The 23208-nt window shown below is 33.2% G+C and overlaps 1 protein-coding gene across 2 annotated transcripts in view; it reads right to left on the reverse strand.

The window, feature by feature from the left end:
* LOC100918704 (retinal dehydrogenase 1) overlaps nt 1-23208 on the reverse strand; it is a 66371-nt gene that overhangs the window by 20727 nt on the left and 22436 nt on the right. For both annotated transcript variants that reach the window (XM_012542906.3, XM_003761632.4), the window contains exons 4-8: nt 16140-16280; nt 12351-12480; nt 9980-10041; nt 7916-8044; nt 6970-7083 (exon numbers count right to left, since the gene is read on the reverse strand). In XM_012542906.3, coding sequence (XP_012398360.1) covers nt 6970-7083; nt 7916-8044; nt 9980-10041; nt 12351-12480; nt 16140-16280 — 576 coding nt within the window. The remainder of the gene's footprint in view (nt 1-6969; nt 7084-7915; nt 8045-9979; nt 10042-12350; nt 12481-16139; nt 16281-23208) is intronic.

Consider the following 23208-nt stretch of genomic DNA (forward strand, 5'->3'; position numbering starts at 1 on the left):
GTTGTGAATCCCAGAGCACAGGATTAGGATTGAAAGGTTCTTAAGGTATTTTAACATGTTCTTATGTACCACTGTTTGATGGGTCAATGATATCACAATTAACCTTGAAGCTAAGGGATCCATATAGGTACAGTGGAAAGAAAACTGGAAATCAGAGCATCTGATTCAAATTCCAGCTCTGCTACATCTTACAAGTATGAACAGATAGTTTTCAGATGAAGAAATTGAAACCACTTATAATCATATTAAAAAAATCCTCGAAATCACTATTGATTAGAGAAATGCAACAACTCTGAGGTACCAATTCATAACGATCAGATTGGCTCATATGATAGAAAAGAAAAATGATAAATATTGAAGGAGATATGGGAAAGTTGAGATATTAATGTATAGAGGGTTAGAACTTTGGAGAAGTGTACTTGGAGCAAGGATACTTACAACAAGGTGGAACTGATGAGATGATGATTCTTTAGTATACATATACTTAGTACTTAGCCTGGTGATGTAATAGTTCTCTAATTCACACATCCATAGTGTGCTGTAATGATGTAATCATACCAAGGAATTTAAGGGCTGAGAAGGACTAGAAATGAGATATTCCATTTTTGACCATCCTCGTGGCTCTCCTGACTTCATCAGTTCTCCACCTAAAGACCAAGGACCTCCAGAAAGCTAGCCCAGACATTACATTAATGCACTGTTGGTGGAATCATGAATTGGCCCAAACATTCTGGAGAGTAGTTCGGAACTATGCTCAATGGGCAACCATACTGTACATATCCTTTGATCCAACAATGCCTCTACTAGATCTGTGTCTTAAAAGAAATTAAAAAAAGAGTGGGGCAGAACCTATTTGTATAAAAATATTTGTAGTAGCTCTTTTTGAGGTAACATGCCTAATATGGTAATATGTGTTGCATGATTACACATGTATAATCACATTGCTTATTTGTCTCAGAAAGGGGAGAGGTGGGAGAGGAAAGAGAAAATTTTAAACTCAAAATTTGTTTAAAGTGCATATTAAAAACTGTCTTAACATGTTATTAGGAAAACATTATTAAAGAGAGGAGTGTGACAAACTGGTGAGAATTAGATACTATCTAAGGACATTTCCATATTAATATGATAACTTTTTCATCTGTAGCACAGTTTTCACTATTCTATGCAAATCCTTATTGAAATCAAAGCAGATCCCTCACTAGCCCGCAGATTCATTGTAAGCTTTTCTACCATTACCCTTTCCATAATCTTTTCCTCTTATCTAGAATATCTAACTTGTTCCCTCCATTTAAAAAAAATTAGTTATTTATTTTATACATTGCTTTATGAATCATGCTGGGAGAGAAAAATCAGAGCAAAAGGAAAAGACATGGGAGAAAAAAAAAAACAGAAAAAAGAAGTGAACATAGCATGTATTGATTTACATTCAATATCCATAGTTCTTTTTTTCTGAATGAAGATGACATTTTCTATCTTAAACCTACTGAGATTGCTTTGGATCACTAAACTACTGAGAAGAACCAAGTCTTTCATAGTACATCATCACACATTCTTGCTGTTAATGTGTACAATGTTTTGCTGGTTCTGCTTGTTTTGCTCAGCATCAGTTCATGTAACTCTTTCCAAGCCTTTCTAAAATCAGTTTGTTCATTATTTTTTATAGAACAAATAATATTCTATTACCTTCATATATCACAACTTATTCAACCATTCCTCAATTGATGGGCATCTACTCATTTTCCAATTCTTTGTAACCACAAAAAGAGTTGCTACAAACATTTTTGCACATGTGGATCCTTTTTCCTCCTTTATGATTTCCTTGGGATACAGACTTAGTAGTGGCACTGCTGTGTCAAAGGGTATGCACAGTTTTATAGCTTTTTGATGCTCTCCATTTTTAAATCTTACAAATTTTAATAAAAATCCAAATTATAATCTAATTCTCTATGAAATTTTTCCTTATCATCCTGAAAAATGATCTCTTATTCATCTGAATTCCTATAGTACTTGTACTATATATTTGCCATAAAATGAAGTTTTTTGCATATCATAACCTAGTTCTGACACCTGCCTTTCGGTGTCTGACATCTTATTCCCCAACACTTTGTTGGGGTATTCCCCAATTCCCCAATACTCTTTGATCTAATAATACTAGCTTCCTCTTGCTTCTTCTTGCATCCCTTCTTCTTCATCTATCTCTTTCCCTCCTCTTCTGGAATATAAATTTTGATTGTTTATAGTCCATATTATTGGGAGTGTTGAGTACTAAATTTTTTTCTTCCCTACTTATTTATTATAAGTATTGTTATTATTTTTTGTTTTGGAAAAAATTAACTTTTTGTTTCATGCAGTTTTCACTTATGATTTTTTGAAATACAGTTCTGTAAAAACAAGCTTTTGATAAAGCCCACTGGGATTCAAATAGAGCTACTTCACTGTGTTTCAAAACCCAAATCAGTGGCTCTCACTCAGAGATCAATAATAGGCTTGGCCCAAGTCTTACTTGCTCATTGTTTGAATTTTGATGGCTCAGGGTGAATGTAAACAGCAATTGTTTCTGTTAATTCCACAAATTAACTGTGGGTCTTTCCTTCCCTGATTTTTTTTTTTTGGGGGGGGGAAGTCAAGTAGGCTATCTTTTGCCTCAATTCTTACATATATTGTGTAACTACTGAATGGGTATTACCTCAGACAACTGAGATCTGGGGAAGACTTTAGTTTAAAAAAGACTAAGTTCTCCTACTGCATCTTGGGTCATCACTAGTCATCCTCACTGGACTTTGATAATTAGAGGAGAAACTGAGGCTTATGATTTTGTATGACTATGCCCTTTAAATCCAATTAACATGCAAGACATCACCCTCCTGATTTCATTATCTTCTAAGTATGAAGGATGAACAGCAACAACAAAACGAGCCCTTTTAATTCCAAAGATTTTTCCTTTTTTATTATTTCCTAATTATCTTGTATATAGCTTGTTTTGTATATATTTGCTTATATATTGTTTTCCCATCATATTGTAAGTTCTGAGAACATGAACTGGTTTTTTTTTTTTGGTGTGATTTTTAAAAAAAAAATTTGTATCCTTGGCACTTAGTATAGTGCCTGGCACATAGAAATGTTTAATAAATGTTTATTGATTGAATAATTCCTCTGTCAATCAAACAATAAGCTTATAGAGAATCAAGATTGTATGCTATAGCTGTTTCCCAAAGGACCTCATATGGTAGGTGCTCAATAATTGTTGATTAAGTGATATCCTTTCCCTTCTCTCAGAAATGAATATTCTTTTCAATGTAAGAGTTGGAAAAGGAACTGTGAAGCTCAAGGAACCAGTTTTTTTTTTTTTTTTTTCAAATCACTACTGCATCTGTTTAATAGGCTGATTGAATATTAAACAACATACTCCAGAGGAGGAGTTTCCCACCATTTTTGAACATGATATGTATGATGGGGCAGGGCATATTTTATACATATTAAGGGGAAACATGTAAGAGCTTCTTATATTCTAGGTACTGAGCTAGGTGGTAGAGGTACAAAAACAAAAATGAAAAAGTTCCTATTCTCAAGAAGCTCAAATTTTATCAGGGGAGATAATGTAAGCAAATATAAACAAGTATATATAAAAGCCAGGTAAATGCTGGCATTAAATACATGGTTTTTTTTTGGGACAAGTTCTTCAGAAATCCATATTCTTAACAACCTTCTTCAATTTTGAAAGTCTTACTCAAAGATACTGTCTTTGTACATTTTCCCCTGTGTTCATTTCCTATCCACTAGGATTCTTTTCTTAGGTATAGGAATGGTGGTTCCTTTATGCTAGTCTCCAAATATTCTAAGTTACTAAGAGTCTTGATATTTTCAAGATACTTATATATTAAAATGACTTGCCAATTTCTTTTTACTTGCCTAGAATTTTGGACTAAATGATTTCTGATATATATTCCAGATTCAGAACTGTATAATTCTATTATTTCCTTCATTCTTTATTTCCCTATTTCTATCCATCCCATTTTCTCCCACAGACTATGAAGTGAAAACTGGAAAGAAATATTTAGGTATCTGTCAAATAAATTCAACAATATATTTAATTTGACAATCACTTAAGATAGATGAGTTTTGTTTAATTGAATAATTAGAAGTCTACATTACATTTTGGAAAATGTACACAGTGCTCTCACTGACACAAAAATGTTTGCTCCTGAAATTGGCCACCTCTGACTCATCAATATTCTAAAAAACAATTAAATAAGAAATAATTGAAAGGTCACTGGAAACATATGAGATTTATGTAAGCAAGCTATAGAATGCCACCAACAATGACTCATGTAGAGATAGCAATAATAAAACTAAGGACATCTGATTAGAAAAGAAGACAGGCAAGAATGAGAGGCAACAGCTGAGCCATTTACTTGGTGCATGAATGTCAAGAGATAACAGAAGAAAAGTTTTTTGTCCTTTGGGTAGATTCTCTAAGGAAAATATAGACAAGAAGTGAAAAGGAGAGCCTCTGATTATATTTTTGGAGACAGCACCATCAGTGCATACATCTCTAAAAGCATATAATCTTTTATCATAAATAAATTACTCTATAATACCTGATTTTTTTTTTTAGTTTTGCTGACAAATTTATGGAATTGTGTTCAATAAGTTTAGGAATCCATGGTTTGGAACCCATCTGAAATACCATCCCGATTTTCCTATTAGATACCTATATTTATTTAAGAAGACCAAGAATCTTCCTTCCACTATCTTTTGTTCCTTTTTTATTCTCAGATTATTATTATTATTATTATTATTGAAATGAAGGTTGTTAAAAAGCCAGCACTCTCCCCAATTCTATAACATTTGGGAGTATCTAAATTAAACCAGAATTCGTGGTACATTGCTGGTACCTAAGATATTAAACTTATTAGATTGAGTAAAAAATTGTAGCACGCAGTAAGAATTTACTATATTGAATTTACTATATTGACTGATTGGATGCTAAAGGTAAGCCCTTGCACCACAGGAACTTGTTTTTCCCTGAACACCCCATATAATATATGGTGAATAGAAAGCTACATTTGAATTCAGGAAGACCTGATTTTATGACCATGGAAGGTCACTCAGTGGAAGGTCACTCAATTTCTTTGAGCTTCTATTTCCATCTGGGTGAAATAGGAGTGCTAATTCCTACACAGCTACCTCACAGAGTTGCTGTGAGGATTAAATAAGAAATTTGCATGGAATTTCATGAATTTTGAAGCAATATGCTAATGGTAGATGTTATAAACTACTTCTGTGACATGGACAAATAGCATAAACTCATGACAGGCTTTGAAACACAAAACTTTCAAAAACAAACGGTACAATTATGTTTTCAATAAACTTAATAGGATCTCTAAATTGCTGTTGTATTTTAAAATTTAAAAATGAAAATACAGTTGTAATATATAGATCAAGTAATGACCCTTGTACTACTGAACTCACAGAAGGCCACAACAGGAAGAGACTTGAGAGTTTACATAATCCAGCCCCCTTATTTTATAGTAGAGAAAACAAACACAGAGAATTTATGACTTACTGAATATTTTGCAGTTAACAATGACAGAAATTGGATTCAAATGCAAGGTTTTTGACATGAAGGCCTGGGCAAACTTTCAGAGGAATTTAGTTAGAAAAGCACTTTGTAATCTCTAAATCTCTATAGATAGACACATGATACCTTGTTAGCCCTATCATATCATCCACCACAGTTTCTATGAAATGATAACTGAAAACCAAGTTCCAGGTTTGGTTTGCAAGTCATCATGGTATCCATCACTATATTATGGCCATATGCATCATCACTCAGTGGAGGACTTTGACTTTGATTCACTTGTAATCAAAGTCTGCTCTTATGCATACACATGTGACTCATCCACAGTAATTGTGGAGCCCACTTGGGCCTCTCCAAATTGGTCTGTTGGTGCATGCTCACAGAATTCAAGCTTATTTTGATACATTTCCATTTATGACAAACACAATAAAGAAGGACAGTTTGGTGGGGATTAGCAAGAGTGCCAGCCCAGTATTAGTCTATCAACAAGCATTTATTAGATGTCTATGATGTGTCTGATTTTGTGTTAGACACCTAAATTTAAATACAAAAGTGAAAGAAATCTAGCCTTCAAGGAGCTTACCTTCTAACCCAGACCTACTGCAGTTCCTTGAAAATAGGAAATACAATGAATGGCCATGGAATTCAATTATAGAGGTTTGTTTCTCTAAACGCTCTTTAAACTCCTTATCTTGCTCATATGGTGTGTTTGAAGAGCATAGTAAGATACAAATGATTAGATAGTGTGACAAATGGAATTTTGCAATGTTAGCTGTTCTGCTTCTACAGATTTCCTTGAGAAAGGATAAATACCCCAGATAGTGTACTAGGATTGTAGTTAAGGAGGGGAAGGGCAATGTTGCTTCTTGGACAAGGAAGGATTGGGAAAGTGGAGACTTGACCAAAGGCACAAAGAACAAAAAGGAAGAGCTGCTCTGGTCACATTTTGCCTAGAATTGGGTATACTATTACTTTATAAGGGAGAAATGCAACCTGGAAAGATCTTGACTAATTAGAATCCTGAAGAGAAATGCAGGGCTATCGAACTAATATATAAAGGCTTGATTTGGCCTCTGTAAAAATGTGTTCCTATTCTATGGAACTGGGCACTAGCTAGAACCTAAATAAATGGCTTCCTCTTTATACTTGCCTAATCTGTGTTTGAATAAGTGGGAAAGTGATTGCTGAGGAGCCACATCCTTAAATCCTGCAATCAGGAAAGCAGTGGGCTGGCTAACTTCCTGATCCTGCCTGAAGTCAAGCAGATTACCCACAAAAAAGGGTGGGTCTTCCGCAGATAGGAATGTATTTTATAAGGAATCTTGACTCTAAAGTAGTTAAGTATAATTCTAACCACTGAGGATGATTTAACATTTAAATTGACTTACCTCTGTGGACCCTGTGAAGGCCACTTTATCTACATCCATGTGAGAAGAAAGGGCTGCTCCTGCTGTGGGCCCATAACCTGGCACAATATTCACTACTCCTGGTGGAAATCCCGCCTAAAGAAATGATAGAACCACACATTGATTCGAGAGAAGGAGGATTGAAAACTACTATAAAAAGAAAAGCACCTTGAATAAATGATAAAAACATTAATGAAGCAGTTGTGTGCTAATTCCTACACGGCCACCTCACAAGGTTGCTGTGAAGATCAAATGAGAAAACTTGCATTAATTTCATGAATTCCCAATGCTGTTGTATGCCAAATACTGCATTAAATGCTGGAAATAATATAAAAGCAATAAATCCTTACCTGTCCAGGAATTTTTATTCTAATAGGGGAGACAACTCATAGAGGGGAGTCACTAGTGGCCAATGAAGGGAGTTATAATCAGGTCAGTCACATAAACAGGAAATAGGAGCAATACAACAGTGCACTGATAAACCATTTGATGAAGTGATCATAGGTCTCATAGACAGCCATGGAAGGGAGGGAGAGGTTAGGAGAATGGTAGCAAAAGTATTTTTGCACGGTCGGAAAACTAAGGCATATATGGTCCTAGGCAATGAAGTACAAAATGACTTTGTTCTTTTTGGCTATAATCCTTGTTAGTCAGAGATAAAGTCTATACCAAGGACTTATTTTGAAGGACAGGAAGGGTAGGGGTAGGAATGGGTACTAAGAATACAAAGAAAAGCAAAAATACACATTTTGCCTTCAATGAAATCACATTCTAATGGGAGAGAACACAAATATTTAGTTAAAAATTCCTTCATTTGGCTATATATGGCCATTCTTAGGGAGGATCGTATACTGTTTTTTTTTTTTTTCTTTTTTTCCCCCTTTACATAGTAGATGGTTAAGAGTACATTGTGACTGAACAAACTCACCTCTTTGATTAGTGATGCTACATAAAGAGCAGAGAGTGGGGTTTGTTCTGCTGGTTTGACAACCACAGTGTTTCCACAGCAAAGGGCTGGTCCAATTTTCCAAATGAACATAACCAAAGGGAAATTCCACTAGAAAACAAGGAATAAGAACCAATTTTCTTGTTAATATTGAATCACCTTTTTTTGTTAATGGTATATACTGATAATGCCTTTTCAAAGGCTATACCACTGCAATTGGAACTTTCCTTTGTAGCTAAAAACCATGCTCTTGGAATGGGTCTGGGGATAGGCTATATATCACTTGAAAACTAGCATAGAAATTTTTCAGAGAAAGGCTCATTAGAAGAGTAGTCACCAACTGAGGATTTTTCCCCTATCAAAGGAACTCATGTAGCTCTGTAGCAAGGTTATGATTCAGATCAGAAAATGGATCCATACTTAAGAAATCACTGATCTATGATTCGATTTTCCATACATTTTAAATTTCTCAAATCTGAAACAGTAACAATTACAGTATTACAAACGTATTTTTGCATGATCTTATTGACTTAACAGTATTAAAGGTAACCCTCAAATTAAAAAGTGATTTTTAAACAAAATCATGTGTGTGTAGGATGGTATGGAAAAGAGATATGGTTAATTTTCATTTCTGTCCTTTGAACTGATTTTGCAGCCTGTAAAAATAGCATGTTCAGAGTGTAAGAAGTAAGTACTCAATGGGAAATATATGGTTTCACATTAAGTGTAAGCTGTAAAAGATCTTTTTATTCAATAGAATTAGTCTTTATTTACAAAATTATCATATTTCCTCACTAATATTTATTAGGAATAAGTGGATCACTAAAAACATTTATCTCACTGTTGTGGTTTGTGCTTGCTGCATATGATTTTTTAATAAGCATTTAAAAAGTATTTATGAACATTATTTTTTGGCTTTTCTATAACAAGTGGCATGGAAAATTAATTTCCAGATCTAATAAATGTAACTAGTTATTTAGATATTATGTTTATCATCAAAAGCTACTGGGTGTAATGGATATGAGGCTTGGAAGTCTTGCTTCTGTCATCTGTTAATTGTATGTACCTGGGCAAATCACTTAACCTGCACTGCTGCAGGAAACTCTAAAAGAGTTGCTGATGAGATATTTCTCCTTCTGCTTAAGCAGAGGAAGTCCTCTCTCGAGAATGACAATTCAACTTTAAGTTTTTGGTCCAAAAAGAAAATTTATTTGATTAGAATATTGGAAAATGCCGACAATAAATCACTTTTACAGTTGGTATTCAAGGAAATTGCAGCAAGGATGACTTGCATTAAACAAACAAACCAAGAGAGATGTATTTCCATTTGTTTATAAATAAAATTGGAGTATCATCATTTTAAATCTGGAGAGATATACACTGTGCTTTTGGATTGTATGCCAAAATGCTACTGGCAGTACTTTAAAAAATGTTGATACTTCAAAGGATTTTTTATCTCATTGGTGTAGATATTTCCATACACATCCAATCATGTCATGTGATTTTTATATGTGCTATGCTTTGGAAAATTCCTTTTACAATTTTCACAGCCTGGAGATGGTGCTTCTCAGCAATTAAGTTGCTGGTTCAAAAAAGATATTGAGTAATGGGGTGTGTTTTAATTACATTAAAATGATGCCTTAAGAAACAAATTACTTAAGTTTCTCTTTATTCTGTGCTAGACAAAATAAAACTTATGTAAACTCTACTGTAGTACAAAGGGCCATAATAAACAGCAATAAAAAAGAAATGCCATCTTTAAATTGGGTAAAATACTTCATGATTTTAATGAAAGGATATTTGATTCATTGTCATTGCTGCATTAGAAAATAATCTTGTGTCTTGAAAGGGCAAGAATTCCTACTTTATAAATAGGAAGTGGTTTATCCACTGAGGGTATAAAGCCTCAATATGATTTATTGCACCAAACTTCTACAACTTTTGCATTTAGTACATTTCTAAACAAAATTTTGTGGAGCAAAAAAAGCACATGGTTGATTCTTTAATCAGAGTATTTCAAAAGTCTTACATATGGAGGCAACTTACAGGAATGATTTGGCCACAAACACCAACAGGTTCATGTCTTGTGTAAGAGAAATACTTTCCATCTAAATCAAACAAACAAAAAAAGCACAGTAAATGCAAAGATACATTTGAAATAATTATGATAAATAAAACAAGCTATTAAATATGCACAAAATGGAGATTCATGACATAGTGTAATATCACGTATCTTGATGTCTAGGTATTGTATGTGCTCTACAAGTTGGTATAATTCTGCCCCTTGTCTATTACAAACCATATTTGAAAATATTTCCAGAAAACAAATGGTGAAATGACTAATGAACAAAGTGGGGTGGGGAAATATATGGTAAATGCCAAAAAAATACAGTTCTATGAGTTCTAGTATGCCAAGATTTAATAGCAAGTAGCAACTAGCATTTCTATAAAATTCAGGCTTCATTCTCTTTACTGGAGGTACAACTTCCCTCAGCAATTCACCCTAACTAATTTTTTTTTAAACAAAAACAAAGAACCCAAGAAACCACAAACATTTTTTTTCTAATACTGCCTTTCTTTTTCTTCCCCACTTCCCATTAAAGACAGTTGGTTTATATATAATTTTAACTTCATTCTTACACTTAAAAGATTTCATTTTCTCTTTCCTGCTAGATTTTCTTTAAATTTCTGTAGATTCTAGGTCCTACAGAAATATGGTGGTTGTAGAAATGCAATTAAATACTTTACACATTTATTGTTTATTTATCTTTTAGTTATGTCTCATTCTTTGTGACCCCCATTGACCATAGCATAGGCTTCTTCTATCCTCCATTGTTTGGTCTGTCCCAAGTTCATCTTGTTGCTATCATGATACTATTTATCTGTCCCATCCTCTACTGTCTTTTCTTTCCCAAAATCAGGGTCTTTTTTTTTTTTTTAATGAGTCCTGTCTTCTCATTATATGACTTCATTTTCAATATTTATCCTTTTGGTGAAGAGTCTGTATTAATTTCTTTAAGTACTTTACACATAGTAGGTACTTAATAAATTCTTGCTGTATGTATTTCATTAAAATTCTTTTGAATATTGGAAAATGCCGACAATAAATCACTTTTACAGTTGGTATTCAAGGAAATTGCAGCAACGATGACTTGCATTAAACAAACCAAGAGAGATGTATTTCCATTTGTTTATAAATAAATTTGGAGTATCACCATTTTAAATCTGGAGAGATATACACTGTGCTTTTGGATTGCATGCCAAAATGCTATTGGCAGTACTTTAAAAAATAGTTTCCTTCTCTTACTTAATCTAGAATTCCTTTCTCCTTTCTCCCTTTCCCTTTCCCGTTCCTTCCTCCCTTCTTTCCTCTCTTCTTCCCTCCCTCCCTTCTCCCCTCTCTTCCTTCCTTCTCTTTCTTCCTCCCTCCCTCTCCTTTCCTCCCTCCCTTCCTTCTTTCCTCTCTCTCTCTCTCTCTCTGTCTCTCTCTCTCTCTTTCTTTTCTTTCCTTCTCTTTCTTACTGTTTTTTAGGTAGTTGTCATGCCATTAAAGCATGTTCTTGAAAGAACTTAAGAATCATTTAAAATCTTCAATTACTGGGTCCATTAAAATTGGGAAGTGAGATTGATCCTCAAAGAGTAGAAATATATCATGGTCAAGTGACAATTTTCTTCATATTTTTATAGAACCAGCTAGGTTTTAAATGAACAATTGGCTTATCTCTAAACTTTTCTATTCAAACTCTGTTCCTCTTAAAACCAATCAATACAATTTATACCAGCATGTCATTTTGAGTTCTTCTGTTCTGGAGTTAAATTTGAACTAAATTCCAATGGCAGTTCTAGTTCTTTAAATTTCTAATTGTTTATCTTTCTATGAAGTTTTGTGTGTGTGTGTGTGTGTGTGTGTGTGTGTGTGTGTGTGATTATTTCCTTAACTTGCTCACAGACACATTTTCATCTTTCTTTGTGTTAACCAGCTTCTCTGGGAACTTAAATCATTAGTACCAAGCAAGACTAGAGGTAGATGATTGTGCTGGTATGTTAATGGAGCATGGAAAGAATCCTAGGTAATTATCTGATACCTGAGCATAACTTATCATTGCATATAAAAAGAAAAAAAAGAGGCAAAATATTAAACATCAGTTTGAAAAGTTTGACCCTTGAGGGAAGAGAGTATAAATTTTACTCTATTCAATAATTAGATCAAGTGAAGGATATTTAATAGTTATTAAAGTATTTCTTAACCTGTTGACATAATTTTACTGAATCTGTAATTAAAGAGTTATTGATAAATATTAATAGCACCTGCCAAGATAAAATTTTTATTATCAAAAAAAGTAATTCTAGTATGAAGTACTTGGCTGTAGCTAGATGTGTCGAATTTCTATTTTTTAAAGAACTCAAATTTACTTACCTATTGGGATTGTACGACCCTGAATCTTATCTGCCCAGCTTGCAAAGTAACGTAAAATCTTCACACAGCCACCTAAATCCATCTGGTATGCATTGGAAAAAACTTTTCCACCATTCACAGATTCTATTGTCTAGAGGAAAAAAGATTAATTTCAAATTGAGCTCAATATGTCTTGAATTGAAAAGAAAATATTACACTATTATTTATTTAGGTACTAATCCTACTCTTATTTTAAGGATAGTATTGTATAGCAGATGAGTCCTAGGCTTGAAATTAGGAAGAGCCGGCTTCGTATTTTGCCTCTGATACCTAATGTCCTGGTTAAGCAAATCCTTCTGTTTATACTTGTGACAACTCTCTAGATTTATCTCCTGGGTACTTTGAGATATTTAGGGTGGAGAGAGTTAAGTATACCAGAGCCCCTCATGCTTATGAAATTACAGATCCCTGCTGTATTTATCCTAGCAAACATACCTTTCAGGTTTTAAGCTATAGTCTGAAAAATGGACTGACCTAACTGAATCATCTGGCTTTCTATCTGATTGCCTTTAGGTAGACCAAGAGTTTTTAGTTCTTTTTGTGCGCGTCATTGATCACCTTGATAGTCCGGTAAAACCTTCTCAGAACGTTTATTATATATGTACAATAAAATTCATAAAACTTCAAAGGAAACTCATTATGCTAAAATATAACCTTAAAACTATTTTTCTAAAAAAAACAAGAGTTCAAGGATACCAGCTTAAAAATCTCTAATATAGATTATCATTGATTGATTATTCACTAGCTGAAAATGGAATGCATGGAAAGAAGTATTATTAGACAAAACTGAGAGAGCTTAATGGCACCAGATGGGGAGTTCTGAGTACCAGGTTTAGGATAATTAAAGAGCAATACGAAGCGCTGAGGAATTTTGGACAGAAAAGTGACATGGTCCAGTGTATCAATAAAGAAGATTTAAATGTTTCATTTCTTCCCTCTCTCTTCTCTTCCCCAACATCAAAGAATGAAATTTTATGGAGGAAGGGATATATTGTCTTAAAAACAGTATTATATGACTTCTTTAATACCAATTTGAATATAATTTGAAATATATATAATTGAATTTTATATTCTTTGAATGTAAGATACTTGGTAGATGGTCACCTAATGAATACTTTGCTAGCTCTTCTGCAGGTCCATAAATAAATGGTGATGTCTTTGATCCTAATTAGCCCTTGATTTATAAATGTTCCTTGTTGGAAGCTGTATATACTGCTAAAATTGGTCATTTATATAATCTCTAAATTTTATGGACTAATTTCACATCATTTCAATGGATCTTTTTTATCATGTGGACTTTACAACATTGACTGGTAGGTAAGAATGGTAAAATTATTCTGCTATTTCTTACTATGTATATAAGGGAATTTGGTCTTTTTTTCCCCCTGTGATGCCAGAAAAGTGTCTTGTATATACTAGGAGCTTTTAAGCATGATTACTGGATTGAATTAATTCAAGTCTCATTTTGCCCTGAACAGAAGAACTAATGGACAAGCTCTTGCACATCTATGGTTTCTTCATCTATTAAATGAAGACTCCAGGGAGTCTTCTAAGAGAACTTTTTGTGCTATGTTTCTAGGAATTACATGGATTTGTTTTTTTGGTTTATGCTACCTGCCAAACCATTATGTATTGAAATATTAAGTACAAGGTGGCCCAGAATTCTTAGTGCAGTTTTCAACTTTTTTTGCTTTTCTTCAACTTTTTGGTTTTTGCTTCAACTTTTTAAGCTTTTAAAGCTTAATAAAAGTGCACTAAGATTTTTGGGATACTTTGCATAACTCCATAGATAGAATGTGTACTTATAATTAAATATTAAAATTTAAAAATCACATTATGACTTCAAATGGAATATATTATGGATATTTGGTATTTATTTTATATGCATATGTGTATATACATATATATTTATATATACACATGTTCATGTTTATTGAATTTTTCCTTAACTAGTACTATGGAGAACTATTCATTAGACTTGACTATTTATATAATGCTAGCATGTCAGGAATGGAGTCAGAAAGACCTGGCTTCAAATCCAGCGTTAGACACTAGCTACACAATCCTGAGAAAATTACTTAAAATTTTATTTGCCTTAGTTTTCCCATCTGTAAAATGAGTTAGAGAAGAAATGACAAACCACTCACTCCTATATCTTTGCCAAGAAAACCCCAAGTGTCGTCACAAAAGGTCAGACATAACCGAAAGGAACAAACAACAATTAAACACAGGTGGTAGCATCTGACCCCTTACTAGTTGGATATGGAAAGTAATATAGGATTTGGAATTAAGAGGTTTGGGCCAAATCCTGCTACTTATTAGCTGAGGGATCTTAGAAAAGTGACTTTACCAAAACAAACAAACAAATAAATACAAAAAAAGTGACTTTGCTTATTTGAATCTCAGTCTCTTCATCTGTAAGTTGAATGTGTTTGACTATATAGATTTCTAACATTTTTTTCCGGCATAAAAATGTGTTGATGCTATAAAACTTGAACAAGTCACACTTGGAACCTGAGTTCTTCATCTGTAAAATAGAGATTATTATTTATCTTTATAGACTTTCCAGGTTTATTGAAAGGAAAGTAAATAACTGGTTTAAGATACTAAGAGCTGAAATGACTAGATTTGGATATGGATAATTTACAATATAGAAGTCATATGTTTTTGGCTAGGATTGGAGTACACATAAAAAAAGTTGGTAGGAATGGATTTGCCTAAGGACTTCTAAGTCTAAATAAAGGGTATTTTGGGCTGAAAATAATAAGGGAGAGAAAGAAAAGAGAAAAAAAACAAAATTAAAAAAACCAACCCTTTGCACAGTGTAGTTCCATATAGAGTAGCTACAACTTAGAAAGAAGTAGATGTCCAAAAATTCAAAGGAACAACAAAGTGGCAATAACAAAAGTCCACCACCTCAGATAGTTCTATGTACTAGTGCACAAAAATAGCTAATAGTCAAAGGGAATGGGAGACTTGAATATAAATCTGGAAGGGAACATTTTATTCCAAAGAAATTAGATGGGTAAAAAGGGGGCAAGGAGCACTGTGGATTAAGAAGATAAGCTCATATGAGGAAATCCTGGAATAATAGTAATGATAATGATAATAATAATAATAACAATAATAGAAGCTTTTATTACTTACAATGTTCAGACATTATGCTAAGTTCTTTACAAATATTACAAATTTACAAATACAAATATTACAAATAAATACAACTCTGAGAGATAGGTGTTATTATGATCCCCTTTTTACAGTTAAGGAAACTGAAATAAACAGCTAAATTGTAGCAAAGTGCTGTTTTTGAGAAGTAGTGGTGGACTCTGGATAGAAAACTAGTCTGAAAGAAATGGATCTGAGGCCTAACATTGGGTATAACTCTTAACTAAGTCATAGCCACTCAGTTTTCTAGGAAAATCACTAATACTTTAAATTGTAGGGAAAAGGCTGCCTGGCATTAATAGCATTTCCTTATCCATACATCTTGATATCAATTAAATCATAAACTTTGTCCTTTTCCTTATCCTATTAATTTATTATTATTATTACATGCAAAAAGATTCCTTCAATAAGATTCTTTTCGACTCTTAGGAGAGAGAAGTAAAACAGCTTGTAAAGGAATTCCTTAAAATTTTGAAGAAATTTTTTTTGAGTTACATGGATCATCATTGCAAACAAACCCAATTCATAATATAGAATAAAACTGAGGCCTCTACCAAACCCTTGCTTCATTTGCTGCAAACTTACCGCCAAGAGCAAACGATCTCTTTCAATTAGATCAGCCAGTTTGTTCAGGAGCCTTCCTCTCTCTGAAGCATCCATTGTCCGCCATGGGGATCCAATCTGAAAAGCCTCCCTTGCTGCTTTCACTGCCTTATCCACATCCTCCTAAAATACCAAAGAAAGATAAATTCAGAAGAAGGATCTTCAAGCAATGTTTCTCAATCTAATTTCACAATGGATTGCTTTGGGAATCTAAATATACTGATAGAACTCAAGAATTGGCTTAAAATTATGAAAACATTCCTGCAAAAAAGGGAAAAGTTGCAGAAATTACATTTAAAAAGAGAAAGCATTATGGCTATTTTCATTTTTTCCAAATGTTTATCCAATTAAGGTGTTTTGTATATACTTCTTTTAAACATAACTATATTATTTTCACATAGAATAATTGAACATGTGGTAAGTCAAATATGTGGCAAAGATGCAGTGTACTTTAAAGAGCACCTAGGTCAACCCCTTCATTTTACACAGGAGGATACTGAACACCCCCAAAGAATTGGACTGATTTGCCCAAGCTCACACAAGGAACACAATGTGTGAACCCAAGTCTTCTGAGTGAATACTCCTATTTCTCTGTTCTCTATAGAAATTCATTCATTCATTAGGATCTCACTCAAATTCCACACTTCCATGGAATTTTCCTTAACTCTATAAAGGAGTTTTTTTTTTTTTTTTTTTTTTTTTTTTTTAAAGGAGAGGAAATGTGACAGACTAGAAAGAGTATTGGTCTTGCATTTAGGAAACCCAAACTAAAACTCCAGTTTTAGTGTTCTTGGTGAGTCATTTAAAACCCATGAAACTTAATTTCCTCAATCTGTAAAGTGAATATAATGTCATATATTTCTTTATATATTGTGACAGTCACTTTTAAAACTCTAAGATTCCTTATAAATAAGGGTTATTATTTTGCTGATTTTTTCTTTATCATTTTGTTATTTGTTTTTATATCATTTAGATTTCTCATATCCCCTTTTCCTTTCACAGAGTAATTTTTCTTATAACAAACAATTGAGGGAAAAGGAAAAAGAAGAACTAAAGTTTAGCAAACTTTGAATTGAAAAATGTATTAAAAATTAACATCATATATAGTTTTGCACTTTTTCTGCAAATCTTTGCAAAGGATCAGAGGAAGATCTGGTGGGGAGGGATACCTTCTCATATTTCTTTGAGGTTCAAATTTGTTCTTTGTAACTTCAAAACATTTATTTTACCAATATTATGTGATGGTGGTTCTTTTCTATTTTCATCACTGTTGTAATTGCCTATGTTATTTTTCTGGCTCTGCCTATTTAATTTCATATTAGTTCACTTTTTTCTTGCATCAAATTTATTCATCAAATTCATTGTTTTATAATAGTAATATTCTATTATGTCTACATACCACAATTGTTTAGTTATTTTGGAGCAATGGGCCACTCTTTTGTTTCTACTTCTTTGCTACTATAGAAGTACTTCACTATTTTATACTCCATTGGCCTTTTTTTCTTTTTTTGTCAGTTGTTGAGATATCCCAGCAGAGAAGTGTTAAAAATATCAAAGGATATAGACATTTTAATCACTTCTCTAATTGTTAGTGATTTGGAGTATTTATTTAAATAGTTTTAATAAGAGTTTGTAAATATTATTTTAACGTCTTTAATAAGAGTTTACATTTCTTTTGAGTACTATTTATTCACATCTTTTGATTTATCTATTTGGGACTCTCTTTTAGTCACATATTTGTTGGCTGCTACAGATTAAATATAGATTATATACCAATCATTTAATTAGAAATATTTAATATAAAAATTTCCTAGCAGAATATTTCTTTTATTCTAGATACATTAATACTGTACAAAATCATTGTATTTCATGTAACCAAAATTCTCTTTGTCTTTTTTTGCGTGCTAAGAATGAACCTCCTAAGTATAGCTGTGAAAGGTGTATGATCCTCCTTTTTCATGTTTCATAGTAGAATCTCATTTTTGTTGCTGCTGCTAAAGTGATAATTCTCCGAACTTTTGTACTATTTAAGTCTATATGACTTAGTATCCAATTAGGTGCAGTTTCTTTACATTAAGCAACTGTTCCATATTCTACTGACTAACATTTTAGAGGATAATTGACATTTACCATAAGACATAATTTGGCATCCACAGAGACATTAAAAACAGAAATTTAAGGTGGGCTTATGGGCAAGCAATACATAAAATAGACAGATCTTAATCACTATGGTCTATTATGTTGAGATTTGGATTTATTTCATACATTCTGTTCCCTTGCTAAGTTAAATAAAAGGAGTTGGACCTTGCTGCTTTGAAATAAAGCAAATCACCAGGAACAGGAAGGTTGTCTGCATGCTTTCAGAAGAACACAACTTACACATTATATACTAACTGCCCTGTATTTAAACAAATCTGTGTGGTGCAATTTTCATATGGGTGCTTCTGTTCATTGTTCAGCACATGGTTTTATCCATATATGGGTAACTATAGATATTGTGGCCTCCCAAAGGGAGGCTACATGGCCAAATGGGTACTAAATTGACCAGAAATCAGGCAATTTGGATTTTTTTCTCTCGTCTATATCAGGTCTTTAATCACTTGTGTTTAAAAAGACTTTGGAGAAGCTGAATGTATCTACCTCACTAGATAAGGGTGGCAAAGCATATTGCTTGACCTCTAATGTTAAAATGAAAAAACAAAAACAAAATACACAAAAATCCTGAAGCTTTATTTAGGTAATGTGAATTTAGGAACACGTCTCCCACAAACCCAGGCGATTTCTTCAGTCGTGCAGTAATTTAGCATAACTGTTATCATATACTTGACTCAGATCTCTGATCTTATGTAAAACAGAAATTTCTTCACCCCTGTCTTTGCATTTCTCCAACGATGACCCTTTTACTATATTCTCTGACTACTTGATCCCATAGTGATATTTTTTTTCTCTTTTATCCTGTGAGACTTAGGTGTAGCAGTTCTGATGTTTAATTCCTAATTGTTCACTAACCATGCATTTATGCTCATCTCCCCAAATTATACATTTGTTTTGAAGAAGAATGTCACACATTGTTTATACCTTTCATCACCTTCTCCACTTAAATGGAGTTTTAAGTTTTGAAAAACATTTTACATATGGATCCTTACAACAATCCTGTGAGATAGGCACTATAATTGATCTTATTTTAAATATGGGGACATTGAATCATAAAGATGTAAAATATCTTGCTCAGGGTGATAGTGTTCTAAACAAGATTAGAATTCAGATTCTCTCTGATTATAAATTTGAATGTCTCAGGGAATGTGGCTGACTTGCTCTGAAGGCTGTGTCAAGATCACAAAGATCAGGCAGGTCCTATCTACTAGTCTTCCATTGTAAATCAATGATTTAAAAAAAAAATTCCAGCATAAAAATGGACATAATTGTCTCTAATTTGCTTTTGCTGTGATTTGATTGGTGTAGAGAATTTGCAGTGAAGAATTTCCCCCTGATTTTTGCAGATCCCCACATGGTCTACATTTTATAGCCTCAGAAATTAAGCCCATTTATCCAGGTAATAAAGACAGTATGTGGTAAATTTGAATTTGAATTTCATGATTTTGAGGGCAGTGCTCTATTCTAGAACCACACTGCTTCTCCCGTATGTGGGTGACTCTGTGTGTATATGTGTATGCAAATATGCTAATGTGCCCAGAATGTCATATTCATATTTGGAGAAGCTTATTGCCAGAAAGCTGCTACCAGGTAATCTATGTTTTTTTTTTTTGTTTTGTTTTTTTTCATGAAAACACTATCATGCTTCAGCTGCCTTCTCCCTCATGGCAGCCCCTTTCTCTGACTGATGAGTTCATTCCCAAAGTTCCACTTTGGAGAAGGACTCAGAACATTGATCCTTTATTCTATGGATTTTACCTTCACACCACAACATGGATACCTTCTCCCATCATCCTTTTATTTGTCACCTCCAATCATTACAAATTCCTGTTAAATTGTTTTTATATGCAATTAGGAAAAATTAAAATGAAATAAATACTTTAAAAAAGAATGTAAGTTCCTTTACAACTTGTCTTTATTTTTGCTTGTTTTTGTAACCCCAGTATGGTCCTTGAAACATAGTAATCACTTAATAAATGTTTATTGACATGCAGTTGTTATGGGGCAACAGTTCATACTGGTGGAATCTCAGCTCTTCTATAATATTATGCTGATGTTAATTGTATGTCAGTTTTAGAAAGTAGAATATATTAAATTAGATGTCTGTACATACAAATATATATATGTATAATATATGTACACATAATATATATATGTGTGTGACCAAATATTACTTCAATTTGTCATTAAAGAAAATAAGAGTACAGTCACTTATGTATCATACACAATATATATATATATATATATATATATATATATATATATACAATATGTATGTAGGTATATAAATTTATATAATATGACCAAAGGACAAATACAATTTTGTCCAATTTAGCACTCCATTCTTTCGAAGCTTTAATAGTCAGATTAAGCCTGACTTCCTCTCAACATAATTTATTCTAGACCCAGGATCCTTTTTTTTTAAGTTCTCTGAAAGTTAAACGTTGTAGTTCTATTCATCTAGACTGAATTTCCCCAACCTGGCTACCTCTACAGGAAGTCTGTGTCCCTTGAGTTCCTGCCAGTCTCATTCTCCCCAGATAGAAGCTTGACCACCACTTCTTGACTTATTGTGAAGTATAATAATTGTACTTCTAATATTATTAGCTGACTTTAAATATTATTAGCTCAGATTTATGTAGCACTTTACAGTTTCAAAATTCCAATTGACTTCTAAAGAGATGTATAGTACAGTAGGAAAGTACAGGGGCTTAGTGACATGACTGCTTTTGAGCCCTGGGTTTCTCCTCAATCACCCTTGGCAGGAGGCTGAAGAAATAGGATGCTCCTCACACAGAGAAAAGAAGATTGGATTCCTAAATAGAGAAACAATTTGCTTAAAGTCATAAAGCTAATTAGCAGGGCCTTGAATTCAGATTTTTTGATTACTAGTCCAATGTCTTTTCATTATATCATATGCAAACTATTTTAATTTTCTTTCCTTTTTTTTGCCATTTTGAATTTGATAATGATTCATCATTGCAACAGGTTTCTTTTGTACCTGTTATAAATATTTATTTTTTAATGGGCACTTCATTCATTCATTCAATGTATTAGGTAAATGTAGTCATGTTTTGTTATTACAGTCCTCAATTAGTTGTTAATATAATGTTAAAGAATCACTAAAATGAATAGTTTATATTTATATCTGTTCTATGATTATCAGTAATTTTTGCTTGGTTTTTCTTCCTCCCATTACTAACTAAAATAACAATATTTTGAATGATAGCATGTAGGCTTGTTGTTAGTTCTATTCTACACACAAATTAAAGTTCCTAAAACCTCTTGGTATCTTGGTATCTAAAGAATCAGTTCCAGAATATTAGATTTATAACAATGATTGTGTAATCTGTCAAATTTGTCAAGTTTGTCAAATTTGAATATTTTACTAAAGCAATGTAGTTAGCAGCATTTATTTTTTACAGATTTCGCTAAACAACTGTTGGACAGAAGGCAAAACTCTATGATAAACAGGAATCATTAACTTTTTTCTCATTATTAAGATTGTTCCTGAAGGGTGAAAGTTACAAGAAGAGGGCTGAATATTAAGTGAACAGTTACACTCCCTGAGGAATTTAATTATAAGGCAATTCAGACCACTTGGTTTGGTGTCTAATTTAAAATTTTAAGTTCAATAGTTAAGTATATAGAATGATAAAGTAGGACTTTTGGTACCTGGCTCAAATTCAACTGGGACATGCATGTGTGTGTGTGAGAGGAGGGAGGGGGGAGAGAGAGAGAGAGAGAGAGAGAGAGAGAGAGAGAGAGAGAGTGAGTGTGAGTGTGTGTTAATGTTAGTTATCACCTGGAGTTTAAAAAGACTGCCTGTATTAGTGTACATCCTATCACTGTCAATCTGGGCAATTCCCCTTGAAAAGGGTGACATGGGTTTCCGGGCCTATATAGGTATCCCTGTGCCAAGGTCCATGATACCTTTGCCACCAACCCCAAGTAGAGGACAGAGATCTCAGAAGATGGCAGAGACTGTGATAAAATGAAGTCAGACCCTTAAGATGAATCTTGGAGCTGACTGAATGAATAGGTCAACTCCGGAGTCAAATCTTACAGCAAAGGAATGATGAGGAGCCACCACACCTTATACTTAAGTATTAACAACTGGAGACAAAGCCGTAGTTGCCTCTTCCTAATTATAGATATAGTTAGTGTTCTTTATCATCTTGAACTGGCTTTTACATGGGAAGACTTGTTATTCATAGCAATTAAGTCCCATAGCAAATTAATTTTGAAATGTCTTAGAACTGGCCTCCAGGTTTCCTGTTTTACAACTTGGACAAAGCAATACAAATTCCATTTGTGATAGTTCAACATGAATTCTTTTTGTCCATAAAAACTCAGACATGGAATTCATTAAATTTAAAAAAAATTTTGAAGTAGGCTCTTTGAGGATAGAGATTATTTTATTCTTTATGTTTAAGTCCTTTGTGCATGTATGTGCTTAAGAATTGCCTATTGACGAGCAGAACCAGAAGATCATTGTACACGGCAACAAGATTATATAATGATCAATCCTGATGGATGTGGATCTTTCCAACAATGAGATGATTCAAACCAGTTCCAATTATTCAATGATGGAGAGAATCATCTACACCTAGAGAGAGAGGACTGTGGGAACTGAGTGTGGACCATAGCATAGCATTTTCACTCTTTTTGTTATTGTTTGCTTACATTTTATTTTGCTCCTTTTTTTTTTACTGGTTTGATTTGATTTTTCTTGGCACAATAATTGCATAAATATGTATACATATATTGGATTTAACAAATATTTCTATCATGTTTGACATATATTGGACTACTTGCTATCTGGGGAGGAAGTGGGGGAAAGGAGGGAAATTGTAATACAGGGTTTTGGAAGGGCTAATATTTTGAAAAATAGAAA

Source organism: Sarcophilus harrisii, chromosome 1 (assembly GCF_902635505.1).
Source record: "Sarcophilus harrisii chromosome 1, mSarHar1.11, whole genome shotgun sequence".
In the NCBI taxonomy this organism is placed as follows: domain Eukaryota; kingdom Metazoa; phylum Chordata; class Mammalia; order Dasyuromorphia; family Dasyuridae; genus Sarcophilus; species Sarcophilus harrisii.